The sequence below is a fragment of the Colletotrichum fructicola genome (genome assembly GCF_000319635.2).
Source record: "Colletotrichum fructicola Nara gc5 chromosome Unknown KSG_Nara_v1_contig04, whole genome shotgun sequence".
NCBI classification, from domain to species: domain Eukaryota; kingdom Fungi; phylum Ascomycota; class Sordariomycetes; order Glomerellales; family Glomerellaceae; genus Colletotrichum; species Colletotrichum fructicola.
This window is the reverse complement of record NW_027094054.1, coordinates 1,686,463-1,709,124: the sequence shown is the minus strand read 5'-3', so window position 1 is coordinate 1,709,124 and position 22,662 is coordinate 1,686,463. Positions and strand designations below refer to the sequence as shown.

General features: G+C 56.3%; 7 protein-coding genes across 7 annotated transcripts; all 7 read right to left on the bottom strand.

The window, feature by feature from the left end:
- Window positions 1–456: 456 nt before the first annotated feature.
- On the bottom strand, window positions 457–1,373 carry CGGC5_v007308 (Uncharacterized protein; the record flags this gene model as incomplete). The annotated part of the gene is made up of 2 exons (XM_032035867.1): window positions 457–900; window positions 951–1,373. The coding sequence occupies 2 exons, from the start codon at window positions 1,371–1,373 to the stop codon at window positions 457–459; spliced, it is 867 nt and encodes a 288-aa protein (XP_031885195.1).
- Window positions 1,374–2,527: 1,154 nt separating this feature from the next.
- Window positions 2,528–4,165, bottom strand: CGGC5_v007307 (Secondary metabolism regulator LAE1; the record flags this gene model as incomplete). The annotated part of the gene is made up of 9 exons (XM_066151843.1): window positions 2,528–2,576; window positions 2,625–3,044; window positions 3,133–3,270; window positions 3,327–3,402; window positions 3,459–3,588; window positions 3,648–3,670; window positions 3,728–3,813; window positions 3,864–3,895; window positions 3,950–4,165. The coding sequence occupies 9 exons, from the start codon at window positions 4,163–4,165 to the stop codon at window positions 2,528–2,530; spliced, it is 1,170 nt and encodes a 389-aa protein (XP_066008684.1).
- Window positions 4,166–5,056: 891 nt separating this feature from the next.
- On the bottom strand, window positions 5,057–8,298 carry CGGC5_v007306 (uncharacterized protein; the record flags this gene model as incomplete). Its single annotated transcript, XM_066151842.1, has 6 exons — window positions 5,057–5,547; window positions 5,621–5,886; window positions 5,957–6,732; window positions 6,794–6,846; window positions 7,354–7,522; window positions 7,585–8,298. The coding sequence occupies 6 exons, from the start codon at window positions 8,296–8,298 to the stop codon at window positions 5,057–5,059; spliced, it is 2,469 nt and encodes an 822-aa protein (XP_066008685.1).
- Window positions 8,299–8,942: 644 nt separating this feature from the next.
- Window positions 8,943–10,872, bottom strand: AMI1-5 (Amidase 1; the record flags this gene model as incomplete). The annotated part of the gene is made up of 2 exons (XM_032035863.1): window positions 8,943–9,463; window positions 9,516–10,872. 2 exons carry the CDS (start codon window positions 10,870–10,872, stop codon window positions 8,943–8,945), a joined length of 1,878 nt encoding a protein of 625 aa, XP_031885050.1.
- Window positions 10,873–12,519: 1,647 nt separating this feature from the next.
- Window positions 12,520–15,210, bottom strand: CGGC5_v007304 (Reticulocyte-binding protein 2-like protein a; the record flags this gene model as incomplete). Its single annotated transcript, XM_032035862.1, has 4 exons — window positions 12,520–12,738; window positions 13,000–13,314; window positions 13,382–13,617; window positions 13,680–15,210. 4 exons carry the CDS (start codon window positions 15,208–15,210, stop codon window positions 12,520–12,522), a joined length of 2,301 nt encoding a protein of 766 aa, XP_031885051.1.
- A 3,950-nt stretch (window positions 15,211–19,160) lies between these two features.
- Window positions 19,161–20,261, bottom strand: CGGC5_v007303 (Vacuolar morphogenesis protein 7-like protein; the record flags this gene model as incomplete). The annotated part of the gene is made up of 1 exon (XM_032035860.1): window positions 19,161–20,261. One exon carries the CDS (start codon window positions 20,259–20,261, stop codon window positions 19,161–19,163), a length of 1,101 nt encoding a protein of 366 aa, XP_031885055.1.
- A 1,367-nt stretch (window positions 20,262–21,628) lies between these two features.
- mal3 (Microtubule integrity protein mal3) lies at window positions 21,629–22,638 on the bottom strand (the record flags this gene model as incomplete). Its single annotated transcript, XM_066151841.1, has 4 exons — window positions 21,629–22,158; window positions 22,231–22,343; window positions 22,438–22,518; window positions 22,625–22,638. The coding sequence occupies 4 exons, from the start codon at window positions 22,636–22,638 to the stop codon at window positions 21,629–21,631; spliced, it is 738 nt and encodes a 245-aa protein (XP_066008686.1).
- Window positions 22,639–22,662: the final 24 nt, after the last annotated feature.

The following is a 22,662-nucleotide window of genomic DNA, read 5'->3' as shown; positions in this document are numbered from 1 at the left end:
TTCAAGCCGTCTGTTAAGCCAGTACAAAATCAAGGGTTCAACCCGAGCTTCATCTCTTGTCAAATTAGATAGATTGAGTTTACGTGGATCGCTACAAATCAAGCATAGTGCCTATCGCAAATCTCTCATGGACGTTGTTCTGTTATCGTTGATTTGGAATGTTGATACTTGGGCGTAGCCCTTTGACTAATCCGGGAAGGGGTTGTAGGTCATGGAGACGACGACGACAAGCACGATAAGAGTGGAAGTGAGGCAAATAAGGACGATGGCAATGATCAAAGGGGCAATAAGGATCATAGACTCCCTTATAGTTATGCAAAGTTCTGGGACCAGAGTCAGTCTCTTGCCAATACCGGGTAGACGAAATGGATGGCATTGGCGAAGAACAGCTCAATTCTATCATCTTCCCAAAACCCTGTGCCAATCTAAGAGCCACACATATCAAAACATCCCATCTCACAACCTCCCCTGCCGCGACCCAGCCCGCAGCTCCTTCTGCTCCCTGATCCGCCTCTGCGCCACCTTCCACGGGTGAATCCCGTCCGCGTACCCAATAAACGGCGAGCCCACCCCGTACCCGAGCATATCCACCAGCCGCCGCGGCATGCCGTCCAGCTTGTCCCAGTCGACGGCGAGGATCTGGTTCTCGAGCGGGCGGATCCAGGGTTGGCAGTACTGCACCGTCATGCTCCTGCGCTCGCGGTCAGAGGTGTTCTGCCCGCCGCCGTGCCAGAGCGTGCCGACGAAGAAGACGGCGCTGCCGCGGGACATGACGACGGGGACGGCGTCCTCGCGCCGGGGGGCGCGGTCGTTGTCCTTGTCGCCCCATTTGTGGGAGCCCGGGATCACGACGGTGGCGCCGTTGGTGGGGGTGAAGTCGTCTATTGCGACCATGACGCCCTGTTGACAAGTCAGAAACAGCCGTTGTGTTTGATAGAAGGGTCACTTACGGTGCCAAACGGACGATGAGGCCGCGGGACGGTGACAAACCCATCGTCGTGGTGGAGCATCTGCGGCGCCTCGCCGGGCTGGATGTACACGCTGTGAAACGAGTTGAGGAGGAAGCCCGGGTCGAGAAAGTGGTCGTTGAGAGCGAGCAGGGCCGGGTGCAGGGGGAACTTCTGGAAGACGGGGGACTTGTTGAGGAGGGCGTAGATGCGTTTGGTGTTGAGGCCCTCGAAGTCGTTGCGGCCGGCACGGTCGCCGCCTGCGGGCCCGGCGGAGGCGGCGTCGGCTGCGAGGCGGGCGAGTTCGCTGGTGGCTTCCTCGATCTCGGCCTCAGTGAAGGCGTTGGGGATGATTACGTAGCCGTGCTCTTCGACGTGGTCGATGAGGTGTTGGTAGCTGGGTTGAGGTGTGTTGGTAGTTGCCATTATGATTGAAGCTTCGGTATCGTGAGGTTTGATGAGAGAGAGTTCTGTGTTGATGAACCTCAGGCTACGTCGTGAAGCTGAGAGTCACTGGAGGACTTATACAAAATCAGTCAACGAAGCCGGACGGGATGGATGGGATGGACGGCGTTGAATATATGGGCCAGCCGAGGTTCGAGGATTCGTCTCTAGTTCCTGTTACTGCTGGAAAAGACCGAGTATCTGTAAAGCGATGATGGAGTCCTTCTGGAGAAGACCGGCGACGATGATGTTGAAGACGCGGGAGGGACGGTTGGACTTATTGCAGCACTTATCGATGTGTACAAGGATCTCAAGACTTGGGGAGCCGAGGTATGATGTGGGCACCTTCTCTCCTTTCTCCAACGAATCGCGTTTTGGAGACTTCCAACTTGCGTGGGAAGCGGGGATATTGGAGTCTAAAGCTGGGGGAAAAGATGGGATGATGCTGGCGTGCGGGGGAGCCGAGGCGGCTTGATGCGGAGGAGACAGAGTCACCGAAGACCGTTCGTCTGTCTTGACTTGTAGGTTTTCTTTTCCACTGGAGATTGCATGATGATTGCGGTTCCTTAATGACTGATTGGATCGGCGTGTCGCCGAAGGTCCGGATGACGCGGGGACGGGGCCGCCTGGGAGTACGTCCTCCGCGTTATGATAACGGAGCGCTCCGCTCTCCCGCCGATGCGGCCCTGGATGACTCCGGACATTACCAAGAGCATCCCGACGACGTTGCAAAGATCACGGAACGTTCGGAGGACTGGGAGATGGCAAACCACTCTTCTGGTCCGACATCTTGCAAAAGTTGCTATAGCATGTAGAAAGCCTTACGTATCTGGGAAATTTCTTTTACAGGTCGAACTTGTTTGACCAATATTCAAGTTTTAATTTGTATCTTTTGACAGTTCGAAGATAGACCGTATTAGACGTCATTCGTGGGGAGCAATTTCAAGTGACACTGAGTTGATCAGAGGCGTTGAAGGAACAATTGCTTACTGCGCACTAACCCTCATAATACTCGATTAATTCTGTGGCTGGGTGAACATGTTGCTGCACCAAATAACAAAGACTGCTGTTGCTAATCTGTGTCTCGAAAGAAAGATTTCCTGCCGTGTAGTCCAGGCTCTGGCTGCCCGTGTAGCTCATTCTTCTGCCTCCGTCTCAAAGGGCTTCTGTCCATAGACAACGTGTCTGCACAAAATCAGCAACATGATCAGAGCTCGGCTCTTCATAACTTACAAGTCAAACATGGCATGGAACGCGCCCGTCTTCAGCTCTTTTCGCACCTGCGAAAGCTCAACGAACACCTCCTCTTTCGTTCGTCCGAGGACACCGCAGAAGAGCTTCAAGGAGAAGCCCTCCAGACCTTCCAGTGTCTGGGCCAGATTGAGCATGCCAATATCTCGGTAGTGGGGGTCCTTGGGCCAGGGGCCAACCGGGAGCATGAACTTTTGATGGTGTACGTTCCGGAATCCTTGATCCCGCACCCAACCCTCGACTTTCGGTCCCGGGCAGGCGTCACGGCCAATCATCTTACAGGCCTCGATCAGGGTCCTATTCCACTTGTATGTAGCGTGGTCTTCGGTGAACGTTCCGTCTTGAGTGTGGTACTTCACGGACAATTCTTGAAATTCAGCCCATCCGCCTGGTTCCAAGTTGCTGGACATTGGTATGTCAGTGTTGGCCTTATGATGCAGGTCTCTGGAAACAGTCCTGGAAGCTGGGTAGTTGAAGGAAGGTTATTTACTCGTAAATGTTGCGGACAAGCTTCGGCCAGTCCAGAATTGAAGCCACCATGTGTCTGCACATGATGTAGTTGTACTTTCGACTCACAACCCAGGGACTCTCGACATCGTCGACTTCGAACTTCACATTCGGAGGAACCCTGTGTCATGTATTAGCCGCCAGTTCCCATGGTAGAGGCAACGGAGCAGAAACTACCATTTAGGCTGGATAGGACTCAGATCAATGCCGATAATCTCTGCATTTTCAAAGACATCGCCCATCTCAATTGCCCCTGCACAACAAAGTTAGCATGCAAGTGTCTGAACCGGGACTGCTCTCGGTGTATACAAATCCCAGTTCCCGTTCCAATGTCAAGAATCCTGTGAACCTTCTCCTTCTCAAGAGGCGCAAGGAAGAGCTTGTTGCCGATTGACCTTACTTTCACCGCGTGAGACATGTCGAGACGGTCCATCTCAGCCTATCCTGTTGTCAGCGACCAAGATTACGTGGGATGAGAGCTCTTAAAAACAGACAAACCTCGTCGTTTGGGAAGGCATAGACTAATGATGTTAGTAAAATAAAACATTGTTAAAGTGTTGGAACAGGGGACCACTCACCTCCGGGTCGGAAAGCGTGGTAGCGCCGCCCGTATTCGATGGGATAATCGACAACACTTGAGGCCAGCGAAGCAGTGTAGTTCGAGCTAATTATATCAGTCAGACTCGTCCAGGAAACGGTGGCAGGAATCCGTACATGCGCTCATCCATCTCCGCGGGATCGTTGGGCTGACTTCCAAGTCAGCATGGTTCTTACTGAGAGTTTCGATCGTGGCATATGACTGTGTTCCCAGCGTCCGCCTCGAGAGCAACACCATCAGGCTCAGATGCATGGGAAACATCTTCAGCGGCATGAGGGGAAGATCCTTGAGGTGATGTAGCTGGATCGGAAGTGGATTGCTCCGCGACACGACCATGAGGAGAAGCCGGGTCCGCTGCACCTGGAGCGGACTCGACCGCTCGTGGTGGGCTAAAATCCTTTTTCGAAGAGTCACCCATGATGTACACCGACAAATATTGCAGAATAAGAATTGATCGAGAGTTGTGTCGACTAGGTGATTGCAGGAGAAAACAATTTTACCATGGGAGGACGAGGGGAAACATCGTTGGGGGTGGTTGGATGAAGGCGGGGCTTTATACTGATTCCCTCCTTCCTAGTCCGAGAAAGTGTGAGTGGCAACACGCCACTTATGCATTATGCAGGCAGGAATTAACATGTAGGACAATGATATTCATCGTCTGGGCTCTTTGTTGGTACGCGACAGATAGATCAATCTCATTCGCCCACTTCGGCTGTAGCGAGCTGTTGGTTGATGTGGGAAAGCGCATGTCCGGAATTCCAGGCTCCACTGCACTTCCCGGCGTCTCTGACCATCTTTGACACGGGAAGTTATTATAGTTCAACAATCTTTTCTTTGCCTTCTACGGAACACAAGCCGAAGGATGACACGTCACTGCTGCGAGCAAAGGTTCGGGTGTATGACAAACATATCGCTCTCTCCCAGGCTGTTAGTCGTAGGGATACTAATGGATCAAGGCCATTCGCCCGTGACCTGCACTCGAATTATGGGTGAACAAGGAGAGGGCTGAGACGGGACGTTACCTGCGAATTTATGCCGGAACTAATAAGGAATCCACTTGTGTCGATCTTTAAGGCCGCTTGCTCGAAAAACGCCAGAGGAAACCGCGAGTTCCACTACATAGGTCAGACAGTAGGATTGGCACGTTTTGAGCAACATAAGTTCAATTAGAAAGAGATGGAAGCGAGGCACAAGCAAGATAAACGTGCTGCCCTGAAGCAAAACTACGTAGACAGTCTGAGGCGTCAAAAGAATCCTCCTTGCAAAATTAGACGTAACACGATCCCGAGAGTCCACGCCAATATAAACATTAAGTCCAATGTCCAGGTACATACAGGCATCCCTCAGCAGCGGTGCTGATATCTCCTAGAAGATCTCCTGGGGACTCGCAAGGAAACGCCTCAGACATATACTCATCAGTGACCTCAAACGTGCTTTGTAATCCATCCGGAAAACACCAGTCTCCACTGGCCTCACAAAAGAGTTGGGAGTCAGCAATGACACCTTCCATGCTGACATGAGTCAACTGTTCTGTCTCATTTCTAGACAATTGCGGAACGGAAACATGGGCGATGTTGAGATCATTTGTGTTGAGTGCAGGGAAGGGATCTTGGAAGACTTTTGTCGAATCTTTCGAATGATGTTGTTCGCGGTATTCTTGTATTATGTCAAGAAAGCCTTGCAATCGTTCGAGGGAAGTTTCGCTTCCGCTGAGTCGCTTCATGTTCTGTAGATACTGCTCCAGGCCTCTCACTGTCTCTGAACCTTCCGTCGTCTGCGTTGGCTGGGTGGTCTGAGCATCTGCGATTGATGATGGGCATTAGCGATGAACACGGAAACGGTCACTAGTGGCCTAGGTGAAAGGTTTGCCTACCTGATGAAGGTGCCGTGAGGGGGAATGGTATGCAGTCGAACAAGATTTCATATATGGCCTTCCACTTCTCATGATTTGGTACCTTCACACGTCGTTGGCGAATTTTCCCTTCCTTCACTTTGCCAATCTTGCCGCTGGCTGTGTCACTCAGCTTGGAGCAAACTGCCTCTTTTTTGTGACCTGCCAACTCAGAGTCTGACTTGAATTCTGCCAGACATGCCTGGCAAGCATGCTCCGGCAAAGAATGCACGCGATACAGGTGTTCTCTGTTGAACAATTAGCCAACTAATCTCGGTCTACCGTGAATGTAACACCTCCAGCTAGGGACCGCCTTACTTCAGTCTAGATATATTCCACCCAGGCCCCATGCAGCGCCATGGTCGGGCGCCATACTTTGCGCGGTCATGATGATAAAAAGGACAAGGGAAGAGCGATGAATTGTTGAGGTCTTCGGTAGTTGAATGGCTCGGCGGAATGGTGGTTGATGCTTGCGTTGTGGATAGATCTGTGATCCCTTTCTTTCGCTTGATGCGCGCCGCAGGTCTGGCTAGCGGTGATTCCGGACGCCGTTTTGGTCCTGATGATGGAGCGGGAGGCTCTACTGGCCCGGACTGTTCTGGTGCGTGAAAAGGTATGCTATAATAACCGCTGTCGAATGTGTTGTTCCATTCATCTACATCTGGAAGGACTGAAAGTGGTTCTGGGCTCGGAGAAGGTCGGGGTGGAGCGATAGAGGCCGACAACTCTTCTCTCGAGATATCCTGGGCGTCCCACACTTGTTGAGACAAGGACTTGGACGACAAGTCAGAGGAAATCTCCACTGTATGGAGTAATTCAACGCCATCAGCAAGCAGGTTGTGTTGCAGGGCATCGTCAACTCCGTATTCGTCCCACTTCTCATCCTCAACGTGGACGATGCTATCTATCCCTGACCCTCCTTCGTTGAGCATGGTGCTTTCATATCGGGCCAGGAGTGAGGTCAGAATCGACACCACTTCTGATGCGCCAGCGCGTCCGTCGGGTGACGGTTCAAGCATGCGGTGCTGTACGAAACTCAAGACATCGTCAAAACTGTAAGAAGATTGGGGAAAGGTGCGAAGCTCGTCGATAAACTAGTTGGATCATCGTAAGCATCGAGATGGAGGAAATTATCGCACATGATTCGAGACTCACTTTCGCGACCCCTGCTTTGAGCTGCGCAGAACCTGGCACTTGTTCTGCATCGTCTGAAATCTCAAAATATGCATCTTTGAACCTGTTTTGTACGGCCCCAGTTGATGTCGACGCCCGAGATGTCGATAATGCCTGCAGTCCCTCCCGGCCCGAAGCAAGCCACGTAAGAGACTCCAGAAAGACACAGCCAAGCGACCATATATCCATCGATTGAGAAACACGCCGTGTTTGTTGTACCTCTGGCGGGGAGTAGATGGCGGTTCCGCAGTTGTGTGCGTCTACGGCGTATCTGGCCCGTGTCTGTTCGCCGTGAAATTTCGCCAAACCGAAGTCGGATATTTTGAGTGTTCCTAGCATATTGCCTCTCTCATCGGAGTCGGAAAACCACAGGATATTTTCTGGCTTCAGATCGCCGTGCCTGCCATAGTTTGGCCCTGTGTTGTGGAGAGATTCTATGCCAGACGCAAGACCAACAGATTGTTGGAGCGTCCATCTCGCAACCTCTTTTCCTGACCGGTGGCTGCAGTCCGAATGTCTGTTCCAATACTGTCGGAGATTACAATCCGCCCATGAAAACACGAAGTAGTGGCTATCCATGTGTGTATATGAAAAAAGGGCATTGACAATATTGGGATGTTCGAAGTGGTGGATTTTCTGCAGCGCATCGAGCTCAGCCTTGTATGCACTGCTATCGAGCCCGCGGAGCTGCTTCACAGCAAAGTAGGTATTCTAAAATTTTCATGAATTAGTACGATGTATTTCAAGTGCTCATCGTACGTGGGGCGCAATACCTTCTTCGTTGTTGCCCCAGTTCGGTGGAAATCGTGGTGAGCGGGATGGATTGCGACTTTCCAAACGGAACCGAACCCGCCCCTGACCACTGAAGACTCCTGTTCGGGTCCCAGCTCAATGAAGGGTAGGATCGAGGCAGGTTCCAAATTGGCCACCTGAAGGTTCTCGGAACTGAAGTCAAGAAACGGCGCGAGACAAATCCACTGAGTTTCATAAAACGCGTGGAGAAAGCTATCTGGCATTCCAATGAAACAGCGTGCAAGCGTATTATTGCAGGACGACATTCCGTCCTTTGAATTCGTGCCATCGTCGGGTAAATCGAATGGTAGACTGGAATCTCTGAAGTCGTCGTCGTCCATGAACTTAGAAATCACGGAAACCTGATTAATAAGGACCAGAATCGCAAAAATCTTGCGTCGGGATTTGCTTGGGCTGCAAATCGCCTTGGTGTACATGGCTCTGAATATCTCCGGTATATGAGGCGCACTTTTTCTCAGCTCTTCTCGAACCAAGTCTGGGGTCATGATGGTGTCTATGTAGTCGCAGGGTAGGAAAGTCGTGCTTGGCTGTGAGGTCGCTGGTGATGGCATGGTATTCACCATAGAGGCCCGAATCCAGTCACCCAAAGAATCGTAACCGCACGTCTCCGCGTTCGTCTCGGCGAAGGCGTGAACCGAGTTTTGCCCCATCACGTTCGGTGCTTTAGGGTCCATGGTATCGGCGGTCTGTTGTTGCAATGGATGCTGATAATGTGGTAACATGAACTTTTGGGCAAAAGGTTGGATAGAATGGCGGTAGGAAATAAACGAGGCAAAGAGTGGACGTTGTCACTCAAGATCGATGCTGGTCAGGCCAACTTATTCTCGGGCCGAAAACGCCACCTCCGTCGCCTACCCAATGATGTATGGTGTCGATTCTCTGCGCAGCTGCGTGTTCTGGCCTTCGCAGCGCGCTCATTGGACCCAGGAATAAGGCAACTCACAGGTGCGAACGCAGTTCGCATTTGCGTATTCGCAGGCTGATCGACGGGCGGCTAGCCCAATCACACTGGGAGGAGGAAATGCATAGCCTAAACGCCGAGAAGGCGCATTGAAATGCTGTTGTAAGTGACATAGCCATGCTGTTGGGATTGACATTCTCGTTATGACACCAATGTTTGCAACATGACCTGATCTAGGATCGAAACCCAGCTGGCTGATGATATATCAGCAGCGAGGGAGAGTACCTGCAACAAGATCTCCGGACCAGACAACGTTGACAGCAACACTGATCACAAGAGATACGATGAAAGCAACCAAACCTCTTCAGAATAATCTTCATATTCACAATCACATCAATACATTATCATTAACCTCCTCTAAACCCACTCCTCCACATCCCTCCTCATCAAAATCTCCCCGCCATCCAACCCCGCCCCAACCTGCGGCACCACCACCAACCCCTCCTCTACCAAATCCAGCGCCAGCCTCGCAATCAACCCATCACACCCTCTCGCCGCCATAACATCCACCGTCACAGGTAGCATCTCCGTGTGGTTCGTGACCGCGCTCACACTGCCCACCTGGCCCACGGGGAACACATGGTCCGGCGCGCCGCTGAACACCGACAGCCGGCCGTTGCTAAAACCCAGCGGCGGCGTGCTCGGCGCCTCGAGGTACGCGTTGCGCGGGCTCGCGGTGCCGGCGCTGCCGACGTAGAGCAGGAACCCGGACGAGCACGAGGAAGGGGTGGGGGCGAGGACCGCCGTGTTGAACCAGTCCATGAAGAGCGTCTTGTTCGCCTTGGCGTCGTCGAGCGCGGAGGCGGGCTGCGTGTCGCCCCAGGCCCAGCGGGCCAGGGGAACGGGGTTGACGAAGGGGCGGCGGCCGTCGTGGGCGGCTGCGTTGTGTTAGTGACTATTATCATCTTCTGGAGTGCGGCCGAAACTCACCAGCATAGTCTGCGTAAAACGGGTCCCTGACAAGGGCAGTCTGCTCCTTGGTGATGAGCGTGGCGTACGTTGCGCCCAGCACCTCCGTCAGACTCAACCCCTTAACGCTCTCCGGCCCCGACGAAGCCCACGCCTCCGTCAGGTTGAACTCGGTCACGTTCGTGTCCAGGAACGCCGCCAGGCTCGCCGCGAACTTGTTCAGCATCTGGCCCGCGGGGGTCTCGTCCGAGGGGAAGCCGAGGGTATACACCGTCTTGGGGTACACCACGTCCGCGCCCACGAAGGACGTGTAGTTCTCCCTATAAAGCGCCTTCTGCGCCGCGTCCCAAATGCGCGGGTCCCGCGTCAGGAAGCCCGGCGTGTCCAGCGTCGGCGAGAGCGGCATCACCTCGTCCAGGCTCACGAGATCGTGCGACGGCCGGTTGCCGAACAAGCCCTGCACGCCCGACGGCCCGCGGATCGAGCCGCCGGTGTCGCTGCCGACGGCGATGTCGAGCCACTCGTAGCTGGCGACGCTCGCGCCGGCGCCGGACGAGCTCGACGAGGGGTCGTTGTAGCCGTCGCCGCGCGGGTTGAAGGGCGCGTGGTAGTCGACCCAGTCGGCGGTGGCGGTCTCGCCGTTGGCGAACTGGCTGGGCTTCTGGAAGCCGACGACGACGGCGCCGGCGTCGATGAGGTTCTGGATGGCGGTGCCGGTCTTGGCGGCGGGCGGGTACAGGCCGTACCACGCGCGGTTGCCGTTGGAGCCCTTGACGCCGGCGAGGGAGTAGATGTCCTTGACGCCGACGCGGACGCCGGCAAGGGGCTTCTCGGGTGTGGGGGTGAAGTACAGCCGCGAGGGGACGCCGACGGTCAGCGATGCGGAGGCGGGGACCTGCGCGGAGAGGGTCTGGAAGGTGCCGTCTGGCGTTTGGAGAAGGGACTCGGAGAAGGCGCCGGCGAAGTCGGGGTATAGGCGGAAGGCCTGGTGGACCTCACCGGTGGTGGTGTCGAGGAAGTACGGGCCGGACGGGATCGAGGCGAGCTTGGACAGCGGGAGGACGGCGGAGGTGGTGTTGCCGCGAGCGTATGTAGACTTAGAGCCGGCCCCGGCGAGGAAGATGGCGTTGAGGAAGGCGGGCTGCCAGACGTCATCCTGGGCTGTCCAGTTGCTGAAGAGGCTCGTCAGGTCGTGCGAGGCCACAGTCTCGGCAACAACGGTGATGGGGGTGAAGCCGAAGGCGCGCGGCAGGGTCTTAAGGTCTAGCGAGGCGTTGGAGGGTTTGCCCTGGGAGAAGGGGGAGACGAAGTAGTACACATTGTCGAGCTTGAGCGAGGCACCGGTCGTCACAAGGTCGGCGACGGCGGTGCCGGCCATTGTGAGGAAAGCAAAGGCCTTCATCATTGACTGTCGAGAGGGGTTAAGATCACGGCTGGGGAGGCGAGCCGGACTGCCTGTAACGCAACGACGGCGGCATCTTTATAACCTCGTTGGAGCACTGCTCCAAAGGAACCCGATTTGAGATATCCGCTTGTCGCCCTGACTGATAAGTGCACGCTGCTTATTCCTTAGAATCAGGACCTCTGCCATAAGCAATATGCAATCATCTCTCTCTGCATGGGGCGGCCGCCGGGGGTTGGCTTATCGCGGGACTCCTCAGTTGCATCGCTAGCTTTGATGCCTCCCGGTAGTCGAGCGGGGGTCTGCCGACTAAGCAGAGGCCGGACCCGTTTTTATTTCGGTGAAGAATGTTTCTCTTGGTCATTCAATGGAGGGGGGAGCTTTTGGGACGGGGGCAGGAGGTGTTATCGCGGCGTCGAGGTTTCCGGCCGATGTCGGGAATGGACCGGGGGCAGCTGTTTGCCGGGGGCCCGGCAGATTGGACGAGCGGGAATTTGCCGACGAGTAAATGCCGAACGAGATGCTATCGAGGGACAATTGTGAAGACGACATCTTTATGGTGAAGAGGTGACATTGCAAGATTTTGAAATAGAAGTTTGGGTGTGAAACAATTCACAGTCCATCGCCGCGGGGTGCAAGATCCAACTGGCGTTCGCCGTCCCAAGCAGACGGTTCCCCCACACGCGGACCGGACCTGTCAACGTGCCTGTCCAACGGCACGGTAAACTTTATGGTACTTCCGTCATCAAAAAAAGTACCTTGCCTGTTACTGCGCCAGCTTCTGCCTCATGAACCACGCGGACTTATAACAAATACGCCCGATGGATGCTGACCACCAGGTCTCCACGAACATTTGTCGGATGAATTACAAAGTTGGAGAATACGAGGTCTTTCCCTCTTCACCTCGGGAGATACTCCAAGTGGGGGCCAAGACCCTTCGCCCGGAGACCCTCACCGATCATTGACAAACCTCTTCTTGAAGATAAGACGTGGTGATGACACTGACCTCCGTTTCGATAAGACGAACGACGACGTCAGTGCCAAGGAGTCATCCATTCCCGGATCAGAGGGTTTTCTCAGGGTCCATTTAGTAGGCACTAGAGTAAACAAACGCTGGTTAGCAATCACAGTGCTGACCAAACGATGTCGAGGGTGATAAGCCCGACAAGGATGACCCCATCGGAGAACGACTCCAACGCTGGGGTTGCCTGGTTGGCAACCATAGCTTAATATGCAAAGTCGAGTGGCTGGACAACACCGCGCAAAATGTGTAAAATCGTATCATCATTAACCGAACCATCACCACCCGCAGACGACCTATTGAGCCATCAAACCGGTGATGAAGTCCGAAAGCTGGAGGTATCCTAAGGTGGACCAAGCCGGCCCACCGATGCTGTAGAAATCATTGCCATGTTTTGATCCAGTCTCACTGGAATGTGCCACCCTCGCTCTGCTATGCAACCGAATTCCACGTCCAAACTGAAATGCTCATCTGGCACGTCCCGCGTCTTTCCTTCGATGCCTCATAAATAGCAGTCTGCCTGCCCGTCATCCTCTCAGCCGTTTAGATATTATCGACGACCAGATATCGACCTTCAAGCTGCAAAAGTCGGCAGCAAGCTTTTAACCCCAGCCGAGGGTCTCGAGTGTGCCTCTGGCATCGGACGCAGACATGCCGCTGACGCCCAGCGAGCGCACCTGGGTGCCCTTGCGCAGCCTCTGCACGCCGACGGCGACCTTCCAGGCCTCCTCTTCGTCCAGGACAAACATGTAACGCTTGCCTTCTTGATCTCGGATAGTTGCGCGCAGGACGTGGAGGCTCTTGTGTCTCCACTCCCCAGTCTGCCCGGTCGAAGATGGGATGTTAGTATCTTTGAACTTTGTGTCGCACAAGCCAAGACGGCAGCAATTCTTGCAAGCACGCAACATTTCGGTCAGGTAGGCATCAGCTTCGTCTCCCGTGAGCATTTTGGTGGCGCCTCTATCCGCCGTCCGCGCTCGCTGATTCGCCATTTTTTGAAACAAGCCAGAGGGATGGTTTGCAGAATTCGACGGGGTAGAAGCAGCAGCAGCGGAATTCAAGCAGTGCGGGGGGCACCATACCTCGACCAGCTTTAACGTCCAGGCCTTGACGTCCCACTCGCGCTGCGGGACGCCGCGGACATCGTCGTCGATGAAGAGGCCTTCGGTCGTTATTCGCAGGATAAGTCCATCTGTCACTGTGCCAAACCCCGACACGAGCTGGCTGGCCGGGGTCTTGGCAAACTGATTCATGAACAGATAGACCGCCCTGATGACAATCTTGTCGGGGTCTTTCGTCGTGTACGGAGCGCGCATGCTAGGTGGCGGTGTCGTTCGCGTAGTCGTGGCCGACGGGGCCCATGATGACTCGGAGCCGATGGAAGATGCCGGCTTGTGCTTCGGCTTATCGTATGGCCGGTACGAGTATTGCTCTTCGTCGACGGTTCGCTCTGTTCGTGCTGACGGCCTCGGGGGCTGTCTCGCCGTGTTCGAGGATGCTGTCGAAGGCGCTGGTCGCGATGTGTGCGAGGACGTCGCAGAAGGCGCAGGTCTCGATGTGTTCGAAGATGTCGCAGAAGGCGCGGGCCTCGGTGGCACAGAGCTGGCTGATGGAGGGGGTCTTGGGGGAGCAGAAGAAGACGCAGACGGGGGAGGTCTTGGGGGAGCAGACGACGCGGCGGACGGGGGAGGTCGCGACGGCTGCGACGAAGCCACGGATGGGGAGGTGGGGGGAGCGGGAGGTCGGCCGTTGGGCCACATACTTGTCTTCTCACCGACCGACGAGAAGGCGTAAGAGCCACTCTTGCGAGTGTTTCTCGCGGCCTCCTCTGCTGCTTCTTTGGCCTTGCGCTCTGCTTCGGCCTTTCGTTCGGCCTCTGCCCTTCTTTCCGCCTCTGCCTTTCGTTCAGCCTCTGCCTTTCGTTCCGCCTCTTCCCTTGCGATGCGCTCCGCCTCCTCCTTGGCCCGGCGGGCAGCTTCCTCCTCCGCCTTCTTCTTCTCTGCTTCTTCACGATCCTTTTTGGCCTTCTCGGCAGCTTCACGCTCCCGCTTAGCTTTCCGAAAGGCTTCGAGCTGTGCCTCGACGCGGGCCTTGCGGGCAGCAGCTTCGGCCGCCTCTTTCTTGCGCGCCTCCTCACGTTCCTTGTCTGCACGCTCCTTGTTGACCTGGGCTTCGCGTTCCTTGGCCGCCTTCTCGGCGCGCTCCTTGGCCTCCTTGGCCTCCTGCTCGGCCTTTTCCTTTTCGCGTTGGAGCTTTTCCCTCTCCTGTCGCTCAATCTCCAGCTTCTGCTTGAGTTCCTCCTTTTCGCGAATGTCTTGCTCGATCCTCTCCCGTCTCTCACGCTCCTCTCTGTCTCGCCGGGCACGTTCACGGGCTTCTCTTTCCCGGAACTCTCTCAGCTTGCGGGCCGTCTCGGCCTTGCGCCTCTCCTCCTCTTCCTTGGCCTTGCGCTCTTCCTCGCGCTTTCTCGTCTCCTCTCTAGCCTTCTCCCATTGGGATTTCTGTGGCGGTTTCTGTGGTGAAGTCTTGGGTTCAGGCTTCGGCTCTGGCTTGGGCTCAGGTTTGGGCTCTGGTTTGGGCTCCGGTTTAGGTTCGGGTTTTGGTTCAGGCCTCGCCTTTGGAGGAGGATCCGGCTTGCGAGGCTCTGGTTCGGGTTCAGGCTCGGGCTCAGGCTCGGGCTCTGGCTGACGGGGTGGCGGAGGAGGAGGCCCTTGTGGTCGTTCTTGCCAGGAAGACCTAGGCCCCCCATTTCCCGACCCATAGCTGGAACCGCTCGAATGACCGGTATTTTGGCTGCCGTGAGGGGGAGTGCCATGAGGTGGAGGGGGAGGAGGAGCACCGGTTCCGGGGAAGCCGTTGGCGAAGTTGCCGCTGCCCGCGTAAGAACCATATCCTCCCGGGCCTGTACGCCAACCGCCGTTGGGGCCGTTGCCGTTTGAGGCAGACGGCTGAGCTTGCGACTTGCCCCATGCCCATGCTCCTACACCGACGGCGATGACGAGGAGCGACATTCCCATGTTTCCCATGCCCTGGTAGGTTCCCCACCATGTGCGAAAGGCGGGGGCCATGCTCTGGAACATGACGACCATGACCAGGGCGCAGGCAAAGCCGGCTGCGAAGCTGGGGCCATTGGGCGCAAGGGACGGGAGGTAGATGAAGCCGCCGCCCTTATCGCGCTGGGGAATGACGAATATGTCGTAATTGCCTGGCCCCAAGCCAGCGCCAGGCGGGGGAGAGCCGGCGGTGGTCTTGGGATTCTCGCCGTGAGGCGGTGGCGGAGGAGGTCCGCTCATGTCGTGGAGACCTCAGCACTTGCGGTTGAGGTCGGTTGGCTGGAGTAGCTGGTCGGATCGAGCTTTACAGCTCGAATGAGACTCAGTCTCTGGTGGAAATGAAGAGCTCTAGTGATATCTTTGCAGGGCCATTGGCAATCGTTAAGTCGTGAAGCGTCTGCATAAAGGTTATGAGCATTTTGTCCAGCAGTAGAGGAGCGGTTGGCATGTGGTGATGGAGGGACCAGAAAAAAAAAAGTCGGGAGGAACAGGAAGGTCATGCATGGCTTGGGAGGGTTCGGACTCACAAGCAGCAAGAAAGCAAAAACAAACGCCAAAAACCCAGAATAGAGGACGGGCAAAGACGGATGTCAAAGCGACGGAGCGGGTATCGAGGATTTTGTCGATTGACAGTGTGGTTGCAGCTGCTGGGCTGTCGCTCCGGCCTCGCGCTTTTTTTTTCTTCGACTGGCGGTGGTGCTTAGCTGGCTGGATTGCGTCCGATCGCGGGGCAATGAGACAGAATTGTTGTTGTCGGAATCGACCTGCCGGTTAGTAGGGCAGGTCGAGGGACGGATCGGGATGGTATCACGAGAACCGCTCTTGGTGGAGGTCGATTTTGGGCGAGGTGTTGAGGGAAGATGCGACGAGAAGAGGCAAGCGGGAAGGGGGAGGAATTCTTTTCTGTTTACTTTGGGAATTTCTCATGGCAATTGGACAGGTCTGGCCTCACTGAGGCGAGGAGGGGGACCTCAGTTCTTGGAGGGTGTGACTGGGCGCTAGCGACCGGCTGCGCAGTCTCAGTGGCTGTTCTCCCACCGTCAGCCCACTGAACGCTGTTGCTCCAGTGGGCAGGGACCCACCTGGAGCTCACTGACCTCCCCGTCAACCGCATCAGCCGGCTAAGCGAAGGATGGTGACATTTGATAGACATCTGCGCTTTCTTAGGTTACCAAATGGCAGGTGCTGTCACCAGCTGGGCCTTCTTACAGTCTGAGGTTAGCCTCATAGTTTACTTCTGCTTCTGATGTTGTGTTCGTTGCGTCTGCATGCATCGCCTGGGGGCCGTTATCATCCGGCAGCATTCAACAGCAACAAGACGCAAGACCGTTGAAGAGTCGCACGGCAGAAGACAGCCATCATGCATTGGGTCCCAGCCACGGCGTCTGCTCTCGCTCAGAGGATGTTCCCTGCGCCGGCAAGACCCTGAAAAAAGCCAAACAGGCGGATGACCGAGCTCCAACCTCCGCCCCCGACTCATGCCACTGCCCACGATGCCTTCAGTTCGCAGCGTGTTACTCCCCTCATCCCGGCAACTGTTCATCCCACCTTCCGCGATCGAGTGGTTTGGCCGTCATCGCGATGGCCACTGATTCCTGACTGCTTACAACTGCAGATGCCTACAGCTGCTGCCACACAAATACGAACATACACACCGCCCATCGTCCAACTGGAAGAGGCCACAAAGCATATCGAAATCCTCGACCACTCACCACCAACAGATCGCCAAAACAAACTCCCCCCGTTGCCATGTCCACCGCCCATCTTCAAGCAAACACCGCAGCCAAAGAACCCCTCTCCCCGCTCTCGCTTTCGAGCAGACTTCTGCAGACTTCTGGCCGGCGGCCCAATCCCAAGAAATTGCTCAATCTCCTGCCTATGAGAGGCCCTTGGCACACTCGCCTGTGGTCCTGAAGCGGTGCCTCGCTGGGGTTGAGATCCACCCCCGGCAGCGAATCGCGGAGTCTGAGGCTATCCTCCCCGGGAGGCGTCGGCGCCAGCATTGTTCAGCAATGCCTCATGAGGAAAAGGCCATATGCCAGCTGGCGAGGAACGCTTCGCTCGCGGCCTCCGCCAGTGCCCCGTTGCGAAGGGTGAGGCCCTCTTCCTTCCGTCCCTACCAGATGTCTGGGACGTCCCTTCGAGACGAACCTCGAATCCTGCGGGTGATCGGTTAAGATTGCGATTGCGAATGCAACAGCGACGGTCACAATGGGGGCCACAATCGCTACCGTTGGACTTGTCGGGCGCCAACTGTGACATTATCTCAACTCTTCTTTCACACTTCTCGACCGCCAACCGTTGCGGTGCGCAAGCCGGACGGTGGAGCTTTGTCCCTCTCTCTTCCCACCCAAACGGTCTCGTTGCCCGGCAACCGCGGGAAGTCCCTTGCACCATGAGCACGAGTGACGTATCAGATGTCACCATGTGGGCGCTGCTCACGCCCACGCTTGAACGTTTCTGGAACGACTGGAGCCTGCCGGCCGGCAACGCTTTCGACGTTCCGGGTCGAGGGCAAAACCGGTGTTTTGCGGTGACGACGGCGGAGAAGACGTCAGTAATTCCGGGGTGGTTAACAAACTGCCAGGGCCTCGGACACGATCACCACTGCCAACATCCAAGGCATCGTTACGATCAAACGTAGCGTCGAGGCTAGGGAGGCGCTTCAACCTTCTTCTTCTCCCCATGAGAAATGAATTTTGCAAGAAAAGAGAGCGATGTGACAAGCGCTACATGCATGCAACCCCATGGGCAGGGGTCAACCCAATAAGCACCGTCTGCATGTGCATGAGGAACGGTCCGCGGCCACACTCCGTCGCGTCCAGTGTCAACAACTCCCGTCATGCGGCTCTCCTTGCATCCCGCAGTCTTGGGGTGACTTGACACATTAGCTCCGGGTCGATGCCGAGCATCAGCTTGGTGGTGACCGTGGCAGGTGGAAGGATGCTTCAGTCTTGGACATCTTACAACCTTGTGTGACCAAATGCGACCGCAGTATTGTGGACGAGGGTCATGATTTAATCTCTAGACCATGACAACCTCGAACCTTGCTTAGGACGAGATCTCATGATGTTTACCAGCAAATCAGTGGCAAACACAACCTCGTTGCAGTCGATGCAGGCGCGAAACCAGACAAGATCAAGAGCAGATATTGATTAAACATCGTCGAAGCATTCACTTACGGTTGAAACCCAATTCCTTCCGTCGAGATCGGTTACGTGGCATGCGAACAAGCCATCTGTTACAGTTATAGGCTGGTAGGAAGTAATAATCTATAAACCCAGCGAACGAACCCACCTGGTTGGATTTACTTCAAGCACAATTCAAACTTTGGGAGTGAGGGATGTTGTCTGAAAGGCTCTGCTTGGCTGTGTGGTCTCGTCGCCTCACATGCCTCTCATCAACGTTTGGCTGTTGCTCGTCTGTCGTCCGTCTGCCATCCACCACTATCGTCATGGAGCTATTCGCAACCGATAACCGTGTATTAATGCTGATGTTGTATACCACGGGCTCAACCGAAGATCCATCACACGACGCCTCTTCTGTGTGCTACGCAACATGCTTATGGCAACACTCAAACCACTCAGCGCTATCAAGGCCAAGTATTGGTGATCGCAAATAAAAAGCCGGACTCTTCAAAGATATTTATACCTCGATCGCACTTCTCAGCCTTGAGATAGTATGTACTTGCCAGCAGGACCACCTCACCACAAGCACACAAGACCATACGTAAGCGCCAAAGCAGCCTTGGTATTCATTCCTATCACACTGTCCAATCTCATTCCATCCGTCGTGATTATATACGCGCATCCAAACGCATCTCAGAATTTCCCTTCTCTCGTTAACCCATCCAGAACGGGCTCGCCGTAGCACAATCTGAGTTCCCCTTTCCCAGCCCGCTTCCGTCATGCCTTTGCGTCAGAAGAAAGAAACAAAACAAAACAGGAATTGGTGAAGGCGATCATGGGCGACAACCTAAAACCTGTCGCTATTTGTGTTGCAAGTTAAAATGCCGTAGTAAGAACAAAATTTCCCCCGTGTCATGCGTTCCTTGCAACGAGAAGAAGACAGCCCAACTCCATACACCACGCAAAAGCATCCCAAACCGCGGCCCCGACCCAAAGCAGCCAGACGACGACCTCCATCGCCGCGACGACGACCCGCGCGACGACCCCGACGGCGCGCCGCAGTCAGAACTTGCCGATGCGCCGGTTCGCGACCTTGATCTTGCCGCCGACGCGGTCGGCGTCCTCGTTGACCCGGTCGAGCATCTTGGTCTGCGCCTCCACCTCGTCATTGATCTGCAGCCCCATCTCCTTCTGCCGCCGCACGATCGCCGCGAGCGTGTTCACCTGCTCGTCCTGCTCGCTCATCATCTGCCGCTGCAGCAGCACGACCCCGTCGTTGTCCAGCTCCCGCGTGCGCTCCGTCTCGGGCAGCGGCGCGCCGAGAACCCGCCCGCCGGTCCGCGCCCCGCTGCTGCTGCCGGCAGCCCCTCCCAGCAGCGCCGCCTTGTCCCCCGACGAGGCCCACCCTTCCCTGGCGGCCCGGCCGTTCTGCGACATGCTGTTGCTCAGCCGCTCCAGGCCCTCCCTGTCGACCCGGGCCGAGGACAGCAGGTCGCGCCGCCTGCGCAGCTCGCCGTCGCCGAGGGCGCCCTTCTCCTGCATCGTGCGCAGCCCCGCGGTGAGGTTCCCGATCAGCGTGCCCGCCTTGACAAGCGCCCTCTTCGCCGCAGCGCCGGCCTCCGCCGCCGCGGTGCTATTGTTGTTTTCCGCCGCGGCATCTCTGCGCGACAGGCTCAGCCGCGCCTCGTGGAGGTTGCTCTTCATCTCGCGGTGCAGGTCGAGCCAGGTCGTCGGGTCCGCGGCGCCGGCGCGGCCGCTCGTGATGAGGCCGTGGGCGCTCGCGGCGGAGTTGCTCGTGCTGCCGCCGCCGCCGGTGCTGGGGAGGTTGAGGAAGGAGCGCCAGGCGGAGGTGTCTCGCCAGCGGCGATCGGGGGACTCGGCGATGGCGCGGAGGTAGGCCTCGAGGCCCTGGCGGCGCTGCTCCGTCAGGTCCGGGGAGGAGACGGTGGACTTGAACCAGGACTTGCCGGGCAGAGGCTTCGGGGGCGGGGCGCCGACCTGTTCGGCGAGGGACTGGTGGAGGGTGGCGAAGTCGGAGTATCGCTTCTGAACGACGAAGGAGCGCAGGGGCAGGCGGAGGGTGATGTTGTAGAGGGTGTAGGGCTTCGCTTCGCCGGTCGAGAGGATGGTCGAGGGGATGGAGATCTCGGCCGGGGGAGCCATTGTGACGGCGGTTGTTGTGAACGGATGGGAAGGTTTTTTTCTTTGGTTCTTTCGACGATTGGAGATGATGGGACGTTGATCGGGTTTGGACGAGCTTGGGCTCGGATGAGCTGAGCTGGGCTGGCTTGCGGTGATGGTTCGCTCGCTCGCTTCGTCGGGTGGGAGTGTAAGTGGCTTAGTCGGTTGGCGTGGGTGATTGCTGCTTGCTGGCAGTCGCAATGGCGTCCTCGAAGGGATGATGTGGATAATTCGCAAATGAAACACAATCGTAAACGTTGTCGAGCGCGTCGTCGTGCTGGTAAAAATCAATGTTGTTGAAGGACGGATTTGGTTCGTTGCTTGCGTCAGGTCCCGGGGAGATGCAATCAAGGTTCACGTTCCAGTTCAGTCCGGTGAGCAGCAGCGCAGCGAACGTATGCAATGCTCCAGCGAGGTGTGCTGCAGCCGGGCGCGAGACGCAGGTGGTCGGTTCCTTAAAAAACGACGACGGCCCACTGTTGAGCAGCAGGTTCCTGGGTTCCTGGGCGTGCCTGGGTCTGAAAGACAGCAGCCTGAGGGGGAGGCTGGTGGTCGTGTGCGCTGTTTGACGCCTGTGGCGCCTGCATGGAACCACTAAACTGGAGCCTGCCGCAGGAATGACCGCATATCTGGGACACCTCATCAGGAAGGGCCTGGGCTTGGGCTCATGACGAGGGCCAAAGAGAGACACCGAAGCCCGAGTGATTGTCACTGCCTGAAGATCCCGACTGAGATGGATACGACGCTGTGTCTTCTCACCGCGGGCACACCGTCTTCTCTGCCATGACAGCTGCCATTGTCCGCATTTCCACACTAGATCGACTGAACTGAGTGACAGCGCGAGAAGAAGCCTTCCAGAATATTCATCCGAAATGCAGTAGTCATGTTCATGCATAAGCTTCACCTCTCCGACGACTAGTAGATTGAAACTTGGGAGGATCACTCTCAGCCCAGACAGACTACTGTGCCGAACCAAAATACCCCATACGAATCGTCTGAGCCGTCTCGGACGCGTGGTCCGGGACCAGACGTGCCTCGCTCTCACTCACACCACACCCACATAAATGACTCGGTGTTCCCAGACCAAAAAGTTTTGATTCTATCATGACTGCTCATGCTGGGACAAGAGCGCCGCAAGCTCTGACCAGCCGGCCGACCCTATTCCAGGCTGCCAACGCCGTCCGAGTGCTGCTCAGCCTCATCGCCAGTATACGATTATTACGTGCCTCAGGGTATTTGTACTACAGCCAAACCCATGTGCTTTTGCTTAAACCCCAATCTGCATGCCCATCCAATACTCTTGGGTATGCCCGCGCCCTCCTCACACCTTGGTCCATGGCACCACCCGCCTAAAAGGTCTCCTGATCGTCGGCAGCCTCGCCCTCGGCGGGGATCTCGAAGCCCTCCTCTGTCGAGTACAGAATCGTTTGGATCTGCTTGACGAGACCGTCCTCCTGCTTCTCCAGCTCGGGGTCCTCCTCGACGGCCTGCTGCACAAGAAGCTCAATGTCGCGGAGCTTGCTGAAGTAGAAGTCACGCTCACGCTCCAGGCCGACGACAGTCTCCTTGAGGGTGGCATTCTCCTGCTGCAGGGCGGCGCTGCCGGGGCCAGCCGCCTTGGCCACACGCGGACCGCCCGAGGGGGTCGTGCCTCCTCGTCTGGCAGCACCGGCGGCAGGAGCGGCGCGGGGGGCGGCACCGCCACCGCCGGACACGGGAGCGCCCTTTCGGCGGGCGACGGCATCGTAGTCGTGGTCGGGGAAGTTCAGGTCCCAGAATCTCTTGGTCCATTGAAGGAACTCGAGGTTGTCCTGCATCTTGCACTTGACGAGGGCTTCGACGGGGATGGGCTTGTCGATCTGATGTCTGGCAAAGGTGTCTGCAGAGAGCAATTGTCAGCGTCGGGTTCGCTGGGCACCAAATGCAAGGTAGGTTCGAGGGCTGGACTCACTTTGCAACACCTTGAAGTTCTGTATGTATGCATACTCGCTGTTGACGTTGAACTTGACCCTGGACATGGGGATGTCCATGAAGATGCTGTCAAACACCTGGCATAGCGCCGCGCTGCAGTCAAACCGGCGTTAGCAACACCATCACGAAAATCACCAGGTCCCACAAATCGCTGTATGGCGGGGGAGGGGTATCGGGCTGCACTTACCCCGTACCGCATTGCTCGACCTTTGTGATGTTGAGGGACAGCAGCTGGTTCAACCACTGGATGAGTTCCTGTCTGGATAGTCTTTTCTGTTAGCTGGGAGAGCTCGATGTCGAGGCGGCGACGCGCCGAGTCCGTCGTGTGGTGGTGGTGGGCGCCGCGGGATGGAAGGCCGTGGAAAGATACGAACCTGGATTCGCCCATCTTGACCGTATGTGTCTGATCTCT